Here is a 12,925-nt window from a genome sequence, read left to right as displayed (position 1 = left end):
TCCCTCAAGTCTCCCATATGCGAATTCTTGGAATCAGCAGCAACTCTCTGCTGGCTCTCACTGGTCATTCTACAACCTAAAACTGATATGTTCCATTCACTGCCTATTTCAACCATCTGCGCTCACAGTCCTTGTTCACTCTTTAGTCCTCAGTCAACTTGATTTCTGTAACTCACTATACAAATCCCTCATGTCCAAGGAGCTCTACCATTTACAACTTAGTCAGAACACAGTCATTAAATTACTATATGATGCAAAGAAGTATGACCATGTAACACCCCTTCTGATATCCTCACAATGGTTACCTCTTCCTCAACACATCATCTATAAGCTTTTACTCCTAGTCTTCAAAATTAAATCTACAGGAGATCCTGCTTTTCTAGCATTTCTACTCTCCACCTATGTCCTGACTCGTGCTTCAAGAACAAACAAAAGCTCTTTATTCAAGATAAGAATGCAAACACAACATAGAGCCAGCCCCACCTTCTCGGCTCTGGAATACTTGGCAGGGTCTTGAAGACTTCCCTCAACGCTTCCCAGGGCCTTCCTGACAGGCTTTGTCCTTCCTGATCTTGGCCAAGCCTGTCTGACTAGGTTTCCCTATCCTAGCTCTGCTAAGTTGGTCCACATAGATTGTCTCTTAAGGTTCACCTAGCCACTTCTTCACAGTACCCCTTCCAGTCTGTATGTCCCTTTATTCTTCTCTCTCATATCTTGCTATATCTAATCCTTTTTGCTCTCTCTTTTCCCTTTTTCTGTGACAAGGCAACTGATGGAGGACATCAGCAGGGCCACCATTCATCTGTGCAGCAGAGGAAGGAGATATCCTTGCATGTCTGCCTTGACTCGTAAAAGGGAAATGATTCTTCCAAGATTCTTCTACTGTCTCTTTTTCACTACAGTACAGCTAGACTGAAAGGAAGGATATGCCATTGTGGTTCAAACTGAAATATTGTCCTTTGTTATAAAATATTTAAGTCCTTTTAAGCAATAAGGAGCAATTCTATAACTTTGCACCTATAATTAAGTGCTCCTGAGAGCACCTGGTAGAAGCCTATTCTACAAAGGAACACAGGTATCTACTTTCCTTTATAGACTAGTAGTGTAACTGAAAAAATATGTGCCTATCATTTAGGCACAAGCACTTATGCCAGCCATAGAACTGGTTTAAGGGGAAAAGGGAAATGGGGCTTGATATACTGCCTTTCTGAGGTCTTTGCAACCACATTCAAAGTGGCTTACATATATTCAGGTACTTGTTTTGTACCAGGGGCAGTGGAGGGTTAAGCAACTTACACAGAGTCACAAGGAGCTGCAGTGGGAATCAAACTCAGTTCCCCAGGATCAAAGTCCACTGCACTAACCACTAGGCCACTCAGTTCTTGCACCTAAGTCCTGGAGATGGGCACATAACTTATAGTAGCTAAGTTACATGCATAAATATGAGCATTACCATGCCCTGCCCACTCTGCCTATGTTTACGCTTACCTGTAAAATATGCACTATGTAAGACATATGTGTATTTACAGAATAAGGTTTAACTGTAATTTTGGCATTTGTGCACATATGTGCAAACATATGCACATATATGCCATTATTCTAGTAATTTATGTGCACAATCAACACATAAATTGTAGCATATATTTTATAGAATTAGCCCCTTAGGATGTAAAGAATAAGTACTCACCAATTAAAATATTGGATGGATGAAGGTCCCGATGGCAAAATCCTATCTCATGTAGCTCATGCAAGCCCAGGAATATAGACTGAAGCATGTCTTGGATCTCAGTTACATCTTTAATATTACTAATGTGTTCTTCAAGGTTTCTCTCATACAGAAAAAGACATAGATATGAACATGAGCTATCTTCTTCATATCCACAGTAACGTACTAAATGATTATTCTTCCGTAATTGCTCCAGACAGACCAGCTCTTTATTATTACCTTTTGGAACCCTCTTCACAGCTACTTCTTTCCCTTTATAGAAACCTAGGTAGATGCCACCATGGGAGGTTTCTTGAATTTTATATTCTTTGTCAATGAAAATTTTCAGTCTTCCAATCAAGGGTCGATGAGTCTCATTCAGTCTTTTTAGCTTCTCTCCCCAGTGCTCACTGTGAGGCTTCCAGTTGTCAGGAATTCTGTCTCCAGTTGGTGTACCACCATACTGACAAAGTAGTTCAACTAACTTTTGGTTATATTTTCTTTCAGCTTCCTTAACATGTTCACATTCTGGCTTTGCGCCTTTTTCCAACAATAATTTGGCTATTTCATAGTTATTGTTTTCCACAGCTTTCAACAATGCAGTTTTTCCAGCGTTGTCTATGGTGTTGATTTCAATTCCATTTTGCTCTAGCAAGCACATCACAAGGTCTAATTGATTCATCTTCACTGCATGGATGAGGGAGGTTTTCCCATCCTGATCTTTCACATTCACCTCAGCACCAGAATTCAGGAGGAATCGGATAACAGAAACCTTGGTGTTCATAGGTTGACTAAATGCATGAAGTAAAGCACTTCTACCCTGATTGTCACAATCATTCACATTAGCTTTGTGATTGATCAGGATCTGTACAATATTCTCATGGCCACGTTTGGCAGCATCCATGAGAGCTGTTGCCCCTCCTTTATGCAATGATTTTTGTTCTTTGTTAACCACCCTCTTTAGATTTGCATCAGCTCCGTTTTCTAATAAGTAGGTCAGGGCATTTTCATTGCCATACCAAGCAGCTTCCATTAAGGCCGTGAAGCCATTGTTATCCATCTCATTTATGTCTGCCCCTTTTTCAAGGAATAGTGCTAAAAGGTTCGTATTTCCCACAATTGCCGCTAAGATGAATGGAGAGCAGCCATTGTCTTTTCTGAGGTGTGGATCAGCTCCCTGCTCCAGCAGAAGCTGAACAATGGCTTCCTTTTTTGAACCTATAGCTGTAAGCAGTGGAGTCCATCCAGATGAGCCCTTTATGTTGACACTGGTGCCTTGTTCCAGCAGACGTTGAACTTTCTGTTTATCATTTTCTTTGATAAAACCGTTTATTTCTTCTGCATTGCTCATTTCTCCTGCAATATTGGGGAAAATTTGTTATCTTCTATTGGCAAACAAATTTTGAAGGCGTGACTTCTCTCTGTTTCTTTTAACACTGTTTTATGGTTCACATACCAAAAATAATCATCAAAACAGGGTCATACGTATCTATGTAAGGTATTATGTATTTGAAGCAGATGCAGAGTATGTTGTGCAGCGGAAATTATCCTGGTGAAGAGAAACAAGATTTATAATTTGTGGGAAAACACAACAAATAATATTCCTTTCTTAAACGTGGTTAGCTTCTAGCAGTTGGCAAGTCACAAAAATCCCCTTACTGCAATGGATTATATTATAAAGACAACTCAGATTCACTTCATTTTCCCTCAAGTCAGAGCTTTCAAATGTTGACATATATGACTTTCCTAATAGACAATTTTTGTTGTACAGTGGAACCCCAATAAACACTATGATTGGGATCCATAAAATATCATTGCATTAAGAGCTTCTTTTACAAAGCCATGCTAGTGATTCCCGCGCAGTAAATGAGAGGAAGCCATTCAATCCCTATGGGCTTCTTCTCATTTGCTGCCCAGGAATCGCTAGTGCATCTTCGTAAAAGAAGCCTTAAATGTGGGGTCACATTTTAGTGGGGTCAATCAGTGGCGTAGCTAGGGTAGTTGACACCCGGGGCCAGTCATTTTTTAACACCCCCCCCCCCCCTCCAAAATCTAGTACTAGGCATGCCGAGAATACAAAACACTCAGGACCTATAGAGCAATTCTACCATACCATAAGCAGTCATTTCTACGAATCACACAAGAAAAAGAAAAGAATCTTAAACACTACAGTGAGCACTAGAACATCAATTCACTTATTGTAAAACAAAACCAGACAGAATAGTACAGATGTTGACCCTGCACAGTCAATGCCAACTGAAAGCCATGTCTTTTTCACAAACACAGATACACCCTTGTGCTAACAGCTGGTTTAAACAACTGACTGCTTGATTCTTCCTCTGATGCTATGTGGCAAGATCAGCAATTTACTTTACAAGCCTAACTGCTGCATACCTGAACATTTGAAATGAATGTGGAAACAGAATGCTAGTGATTTCTTAGCAGCATAGGTTCAGATACTCTAAGCTGTGTGAACTGGTGATTGAAGAAGTTTGTTACACTAAAAACTGCTAGCAGGAATCTGAATATTTGGCATTGTTGTTATCAAACTGCTGAAGATTATGAGACTCTGCAGGAGTTGCAACCTAGAATTGTTGTAGAAACAGCATTTATTCACAATAAAGCAGAGAGATTTTTAAAAATGCAAAGCTTCAATAAGTGAAATACAGCTTGCATTTATCAGAAACAAAGTTTAAAAGCTTTTGTGACTGCATGTGAAAGTGAGAAGTTCTATTCACTTGCCTAAGTTGTAAATCTTGAATGACTGTTTTATTGTTGTCCAGGAAACAGAGCTGCAAAGGTGTGTGTGTGTGGGGGGGAGGGGGGGGGAAAGGGGAAAGTACACCCGTTCCTCAGCTCAGGGTTTTACCTTTTACATTTAATTGCAGGAAGGCACCCCCAACCCCCATCTGGGCTCCGCTCCCGCTGCTCCCACCCTACCTTTAAATAAAGATCAACTTGTTGAGCCTTCCCTCACTCTGTCCCGCCCTCCTCTAACTTCCTATTTCTGCAAGGGCGGGGCGGGACAGAGTGAGGGAAGGCTGGACGAGATGATCTACTTCGTTTACAAGCAGGGCAGACGGAGGTGCTGCCTGCCTGCCACCGCTTCACTGATTTTTATTTAAAGGTAGGGTGGGAGCAGCGGGAGCGGAGCACCCCCCACCTGCTGACACCAGGGGCGGACCGCCCCCACCGCCCCATCCTTGCTAAGGCCACTGGGGTCAATAGAAAATGAACATAATTGCAACAAAATTGATCTGTTGCAAAAGGAGGTGTATGTAAAAAAAAGGGGAGCCAAGACATGATCACGTTATATATGGATTCATGTTATTGTGGGGAGTGTTATATTGGGGTTCCACTGTATATATATATATATATATATATATATATATATATATATATATACACTAGTTGATAGGAACAAGGCCGCTGAGAGGGTGGGGCAGGGGGAGGCAAAATTCCCCGGGACCAGCCTCCAAGGGGGGCCCGGTGCTGGGTTTTCTCTCTCTCTCCTGCTCCTGACAGGACCCGGTGATTGCGTCCTAACAGGAGCAAAAGAGAGAAAACTCTGGTGCTGGGCCCCCCTTGGAGGCTGGGAAGGAGCAGGGCTTCGGGCAAGGGCCTCTGGTTTGGCTGGCAGGGGTCCCCCCAGGGCCCTGCCAACAGAAGAGGTCTTCCTCCAGCGCTGCTCTTCACTCTGCTGCATTGCCTGCCAAGCAGCTGCTTTTCCCCTCAGGCCACATGTGCTCGGTTTTGAAACCGAGCATGCGCGACGTGAAAGAAAAAGCAGCCGCAGGGGCTGGGCAGGCAATGTAGAAGAGTGAAAAGCAGCGCTGGAGGAAAACGTCGTTTGCTGGCAGGGCCTCGGGATCCTTGCCAGCCAAGGTATTTGGCGTTGCTATGGAGGGGGGAGCTGCAGCGGCCACAATCCTGGAGGTGCGGTGGTGAGGATCCTGGTGGGGCGGCGAGGATCCTGGGGGAGGGGGGCAGTGGTGCTGACCCAGCAGCGGCAGCCCTGCCCCAGGCCCAGCTCAGTCTCTTGGCGGCCCTGGATAGGAAACCACAAAGTTCATAGTTAAGGACCTGCAAAACACCACTGTAGAGATTGAATATTATATATGGAAAGTAATCCTTATAGGAGGCACTAACATTTATGTGCAGGCTGCCAGCATAAATTATGAGAATAATAGCCTTTGCACATGTATTATATGTGCACATATGCACATAAAGGCCAAAAGTGTGCCTAATCACTATTCTGAGACTACATGCATATCTCCAATAGTATGTAGTTTGCAGGTGGGTGTACACATGGAGGGAGTCTGGGCAGAACATGGGTAGGGTGCACACTTACAGAATACTATAATTACCTCCATAATGCTGTACAGATTAATACCAGGACAGCCAACGGAAGATAGAAGTTACTCTCACCCAAATCAGTAGTATACAAGATTCTCTAAGGATTTGTATGGGAGACAGTAAGGGAGACAAAGGAAACACTAACAAGGAAGAGAATGTCATAGTGAATTGAGGATAGTAAGATCTGAGCTTTAGCACCTAGTTATTCTTAGGTGTTTGTGTGGTGTGATACTTTTGTATTGGATCAACAAGAAAATTATACAAAAACTGTGTACATGAACTTTGAGACCACATACATCCCTTCTCTAGATGTGGTCTCAAAACCTCATGTACAACACTGCATATCTTTTGAGTCCAGTAGAAGGTACTGGTGATATCCAGACCGGTACCCAGATAACTTACTTTCCTTTATAGATTGCTAGTGTAACCAAGTATATACACACATATGCATTCAAGTGAGAATTTCACTGGCCACAGAGTTCCTGTAAATGCTTGTGCCTAGTTTTGGAAGATTCATGCATAACTTATAGTATTCTAAATATGTGCTCCTTCCCACCCTCTGCCCAGATGCCACACGTGTACACCCACCATCAAACTACGTGCTATCACAGAATGAGCATAATTACGGAATAGTGGGTAATTACAAAATAGCGCATATTGCATATAATTACAGAGCAGCCCTTAGGTGGCATATTGGCACTTATGTGCATATACGCCATAATGCTACCCATGTAAACATGTAATTGGTCACCCCACTTGTTGGTGTACATTTCAGCTGATTTGGGAACCCTTGTGGAGATGGATTTTGAACTGTTGATTGTTCTGCTCTTCCTGGCACTCTGACTTCAATTATTCTATGCTTCCGAACTTGGATAAAGAGACCACCAAGTCCGGAGGTCTTTTGTGTGTAGTTTGGTGAGGAGGGGAAGGGGAGGTTTGGAGTGTTAGGAGTATGTATAAAAGAAATGTTGTGCGTTTTGTTATTGAAATGTTTATTCTTGCTGTGTTTTTTAAATAAAAATTATATTGCAAGCCTGGACAATGTAATAGAGTAAACTGATAAAATAAAGAGTAGCAAATTACCTGGACCAGATGGTATACACCCCAAAGTGCTAAAAATAAAACTGCAGACTTACTGTTAGTAACTTATAACCTATTATTAAAATCATATATGGTACCTGAAAACTGAAAGCTAGTCAGTGTAATGCTAATTTTTTAAAAGGGTTCCAGGGATGATTTTGGAAACAACAGGCTGATGAGCCTGATATTGATGCCAGGCAAAATGGTAGAAACTATTATAAAGTACAAAATTATCAAACATGGTTTAAAGGAACAAAATCAAAGGAAAGGAGAATACAAAGAGCAACTTGCCTCAGAGACAAAAACTCATAGTAAGTAGGGCTGCATTTTGAATAAGAATTTTAATCTTGAATAATTGTGCAATTAAAAATTTTAATCTAACGATTAATTGCACAATTAAGGGTGGGGCATAGTCAGCAGTCCATTTGGAGGGGGCACAAAAGGGGAAGGGGGAACAGGGATGGCTGGGAGGGGACATACATTTCTCCCTTCCCCCCCCCCCCCCCCCAACATTAGCTATCATAACTTTGCTGCAGATATTCTACAGATGATCCGCTTACTCTTGTTGAGTGGGATGAAGCTGTGGTGGCTTCTTCTGCCAGGTATTGTTTTCACAGTTGCAAATTGATTTTCCAGTTGAACAGATCATCAAGAGTCAAACTATGTTGACTGGTAGCATGTTGTAGACTGTTTCTTGTGGCAAGATGCTACACAAAGTTCTTGTAATTCTTGTACTGAGCTACAGTACAAGCACTGAAGTATTTAATGTGTGTAATATTAGGCAGCACCTCTTTCAAATGTGGAATGAATGTCTTCTGAAATGCATACACACACACGTGGATGCATTCCAGGACCTTATTCGACAAGTGATAAATAGCAACAGGATGGAGTGTTGCTTGCCCATTTTCCCAGTAAAAGCCCTGAATGGAATCCTGGACTATAAATGAGTAGTTCTCAGCTAGGTGTATCAGAATGAAGGCTGTATCTGCTTTCACATTTTTGTTTTACTGCTCTTGAGAAACGCAGCTTGAGCTGCAGCCATGTAGTGATTTATTTATTTATTTATTTATTGCATTTATATCCCACATTATCCCACCTCGTTGCAGGCTCAATGTGGCTTACAATTCATTGTGAATATTGGAAATAGAAAGTTGAAAATGTACATTTGGTTTATAGAAGGTTTGGGTTATATGGTGGTGAAGTACATGGTTGTATTACAACAAAAGATGCACAATGAGATCATCAATCTGGTTGCAGAGTACGTCGATGACGTTCTCAACAGACTCTTCTCTTGTGAATATTGTTGTCTGATCTGTGTGGCCCTACTGTTTGAATGATATTTCCTCACCTTCTTCCAAGTCAAAGAACTGTGCAACTTGAAGTACATAACTGTGGAGAGCTGCTTTGCCTGGACAGTTCTGGCACAGATGAATCATACAGTCTTGTTATTCTATATCACATACGACAAAGACATCAGTGCTTTGTAGTCTAACTTTGCTTTACTGATGGCTGACAACAGTAGTTTGACTGAATTTGTTGCCGGAGAACGTGGTGAAGGCGGTTAGCTTGGCAGAGTTTAAAAAGGGGTTAGACGGTTTCCTAAAGGACAAGTCCATAAACCACTACTAAATGGACTTGGGAAAAATCCACAATTCCAGGAATAACATGTATAGAATGTTTGTACGTTTGGGAAGCTTGCCAGGTGCCCTTGGCCTGAATTGGCCGATGTCGTGTACAGGATGCTGGGCTCAATGGACCCTTGGTCTTTTCCCAGTGTGGCATTACTTATGTACTTATTTTGGTGAATCTGGCAAACACACACTGAATGAGCTCCTTTAGCACTAACAGTCATGCACCAAAGTGGTCGTAATTCACAGAATTTAGAAATTCCAATCTTATACCTTCCATTCATCTTCTCTGTTTAAATATTTTATACAATCATGAAGATTCGCTAGGAGCAGTCTTTTCTGCTCATGGATGTGCTCACCATTGAACTTCACAGAGATGAAGTCTTTCTTTCTAGGGCAGATTTGGGAAATATCGTCCTCCTCATAATATTCTGCCACTTTAGACAACACTTCAAATGACAGTTCTTTACCTTTACTGCATTCGGGCTCAGCCACAAAACCAGCAGTTTTCCATAACTTTCAAGTTTTCTTAACTACATGTTTCAAAACTCCAAATTCTTCAGCAGTTTGCTCTATTGTCCAGCTTGAAGGTACCATAATCACTATCTGAACCTGTTTTTACAGAACTTAGCAACTGTATCCTTCATGTTTGTAATTATTTCATCCAGATCAGAATATTTTGTGCAGTTTCGTACCTCTCTGGTTGTAGATCCTCTGTTTCAATTTCCAGTGCACGAGCAAAGTTTCTTTTGTTCGCTCACGTTTTCTTTTGTCGTAGCCAACACAATCTCTTCTGCTTACCTTTGCAGGCTTCATCAGGTGCATCACAAGAGCATTTAGACTCGTGTTAGCATCAGCCTCTTCAAATTTACTCAGTTTCTTCTTCATATTCTGATACAGCAGCACTGGCACCCAAAGAACTTGCTGCAGAAGCTAATGTTAAACACTTGGGACAAAGTTTCTACTGCTGTAAGAAACTTTCCTAGCATGATCCATGGATATTACTCTCTGAGCTCCCTTTACTGCAGTAGAATTAAGTGAAAATGGATCAGCACATGACTTTTGCCTGAATCCATACTTGTCCAAGTATGCATCTGAAGATGAAACTGTGCCATCTAGTCCACTCTTGCAAATAGTAGATCCTTCTCATTCTCAGTTAAAGATGACAGATTCAACAGACCAGCCTTCCTAAAGTAAGTTTTCTGGTGACAACGGTCCTCAGAGTGAATTCCAACAGAGCAAGGCCCTAATTTCTCAGCCACATTGTCACTACAGATCCGAATCACTGAACCAAATACAAGGAGAATGTCAGCTCTTAGGCTTGACATTGTACTATTTACTCTAGCTAGTACCCTATAAGTTCTCCTAGAGTCCTGAGGCTTAAATACTAGACTAGAACTGCTCAATGTAAATTTTAATGTCACTCCAAGAAGTGCAACCAACACAAAAGGGCAAGCAAGGAGCTTGACAAGGTGCTGAAATCCTGAGCTCTCACAAAGTAAGAGAATAAAGTGGAACCACATGGAGGTCTTGAGAAGAAAACAACACTGAAGCAACAAAAACAAGCCCAGAGGTGGGGCAGAAATGCTCAAGCAGCAAATATGATCCAAGGAATGTCACTGCCATTCTTCACTGAACTCCTTTGGCATATGCACTGCTCAAAGACAATTGTAAACAGTGCAAGGAACTTACAGAGGAGATGATAGTGTCTCCTTTGCATTGCATCAATCCAACAATGTGCAATCGCAGCGCATGTAAAATTAATTTATTTTTATTTCTAATTATTTTTATTAATATGTGCTTGTAGACCCCTGATGAAGGCAAATTTTAAATTTGGCTAAGTTGGGTCCCTCCTCAATAAATCTGTCTTGATGAACTCTCATCTATTCCTCATTCCTTGGATCACTGTTGATGTTTTTGCTACTTGTGTATTGCTGCGGAAGTTTTCTCGTGATTGTTTTTGTAGAAATGCTCAAGCCTGCCCTACGCTAATCCCTGCTGGGTCAATCAGAAAACAGGAACTATAAAAGTACTGTAAAAGGAACACCAGTCTAGCCACTCACTGTTTCATGATTTTAGAAGCAGCATCTCTCTTAAAATTCAGTCAAGCTTTCAATTTAATATACTATTGTGATATTGGAAACTTGACTTTTAATGTTACTACTAGCAGCAAAATATCTTTTTGTAAAGTGTACACAGCCGTGTCATAGCATGTTGACTAGAGTTGGGTTTATTAGGTATGTGCCTATGTAAACCTGCCTTGTAGAAGACACTGCTGTATGCTGAAGTCACCTGCTCTGTCCACAGACTCCTATGTTCATTGCTGCTGCTCAGCTGACTGTATGGACACTTGGGCAGAGGACACAATGAAGATCCAACCAAATCCACATTACCTGAAGGTCCCTTCACCACTCCCCTGACTTCTGTCCCTTGCACTTACTACTACTACTACTTAACATTTCTCTCCTCTTCTTCCCAGGTAGGCCTAGGGAGGGCCTTCAGATGGTACTTGGGCAGAGGAGTTAGAGTCAGATGGCCAGCCAGTCTGGGAGGACCTGCCCTTTTCTGGTGGGAGGCGGGTGGTGATGGCAGAGTGATGGGGTGGGGTGGAAACTTTCAGTTTTGGCTGAAAATACATGAGAATTTTCAGCAGAAATCCAAATTTCGGGTCAGTTTTGGTGCCAAATCTGAAACTGAAATTCAGTTGACCTCTAAGTGCGGTGCCCGGCATTGAATATCTTGGGCTGATTTAGCCAGCCAGGGTTTTTAAAAAATGCCTAGGCATTCTGCCATGGAAAGTCAGCAAACAACCCAAGGCACTGAACTCCTTCTTCCTCCTCTTCCTCCTCCACCCCATCCCCCACCCTGGGGTTAAGTATAACTCAGTTTTCCACTTAATCCGCATAGATAACAGGGAGGGGGAATCTAAAGACATGTCCAAAACAATAATAGGTTCAATAATAATGTAATTAGTAATTCATACATTTACAAAAAAACAACCGATATTCTTCGACATACATTCAGTGTGGTGCATGGTGTTCAGTCAAGTTAACCAAAATTATTTGTTCAAAGTTAGTCTTCCTATTTGCCCCCCCCCCCCCCCCCCCCCCCCCCCCGCGCTACCTGGGTAACGTTTGACAGCCAATGCTGACTAAACGAAGTGGAATTATATTTCTAAGTAGGAACTGAAGGTGGGAAAAAGAGGTGGAAGTTCGGATGCACCCTGTTATAAAATTTTTGCAGCGACATCATATCCACAGAGGTTCTTTTCTTTGCACTGTCAGTAACAGGCCTGTTTCCACTATTTATTGGGATTTACTACTGCAGTTCTTTGAGTTTAGCATCAAGTGAAAAAAAAAGTGTTAAAAATTAGACATCTATATTGAAAAGAAATGACTACATTTTAACAGCTAAATAATTGCAGAATTCGTTTATAATAGAATTCTTAACAAAAATAAGTACAAGCTTTTTAAAGAAATATTACTCTGGAGCAAAAAAACCATTAAAAATTATAACTGTCATTCATTAAACGCCAGTTTACAAAGATCTGTCAGTGCAGTCAGAGCAAGTAAAGAAACGTTACAATTGTATTACCTTCTGTAGTGAAAAAGGAATCTCTATAAAAAAAGAAGGGCTTCCGTAGTCATGCTCCAGAGCTCCGGGGTATCTGACTCTGTTGTGCTTCCTCCTTTCGATTTTCTACATTACGCCCCCTCAGTTGCTCCGCAAGTCTCAGGCGTCTACGTTTCAATTGAAAAATGAGTTATTTCCTGGAAAGGGACAGAACAAAAAGGGCCCGGGGTGTGTAAGTAAGCGGGGCTGATGATCTGAGGACTGAAAGTGAAAGCATTTGTCTATTAAACGGTTGGGGCCTTGGGATATATTTTCAAAGGGTTCTTTAGTCAGGTTGTACTCAATTAAGTTTAGGAGTTACAGGACATAGGATCCACCTTTTCACAATGATTGGGGGTGGTAAACCCAATGGAAATTATCCCTCCTGGACACAATAAAAGAGTTTGCTGAATATGCCGGTTCCTATATACAGGGATACAGATCAGTAACCCCCTCCCTCCCCCCCCCCCCCCCCCCCCCCCCCCCCGTAGCTGCTGAAAAGTACACCCTCATTTCACTGTGTGTAGATTTTTACCACATGAAA

The 12,925-nt window shown here is 41.7% G+C and overlaps 1 protein-coding gene across 4 annotated transcripts in view; it reads right to left on the bottom strand.

Moving 5' to 3' along the window:
* Positions 1–12,555, bottom strand: part of RNASEL (ribonuclease L) — a 50,465-nt gene extending 37,910 nt beyond the window's left edge. Inside the window, exons 1-2 of one of the 4 annotated variants that reach the window (XM_030207099.1) lie at positions 12,364–12,555; positions 1,688–3,254 (exon numbers count right to left, since the gene is read on the bottom strand). In XM_030207099.1, coding sequence (XP_030062959.1) covers positions 1,688–3,056 — 1,369 coding nt within the window. In that variant the 5' untranslated portion in view covers positions 3,057–3,254; positions 12,364–12,555. The remainder of the gene's footprint in view (positions 1–1,687; positions 3,255–12,363) is intronic. The other 3 variants (XM_030207098.1, XM_030207096.1, XM_030207097.1) reach the window with 3 other exon arrangements.
* Between the last annotated feature and the right edge of the window lie 370 nt (positions 12,556–12,925).

This window comes from Microcaecilia unicolor, chromosome 6 (assembly GCF_901765095.1).
Source record: "Microcaecilia unicolor chromosome 6, aMicUni1.1, whole genome shotgun sequence".
NCBI classification, from domain to species: Eukaryota; Metazoa; Chordata; class Amphibia; order Gymnophiona; family Siphonopidae; genus Microcaecilia; species Microcaecilia unicolor.
This window is presented reverse-complemented; position numbering and strand designations above follow the sequence as displayed.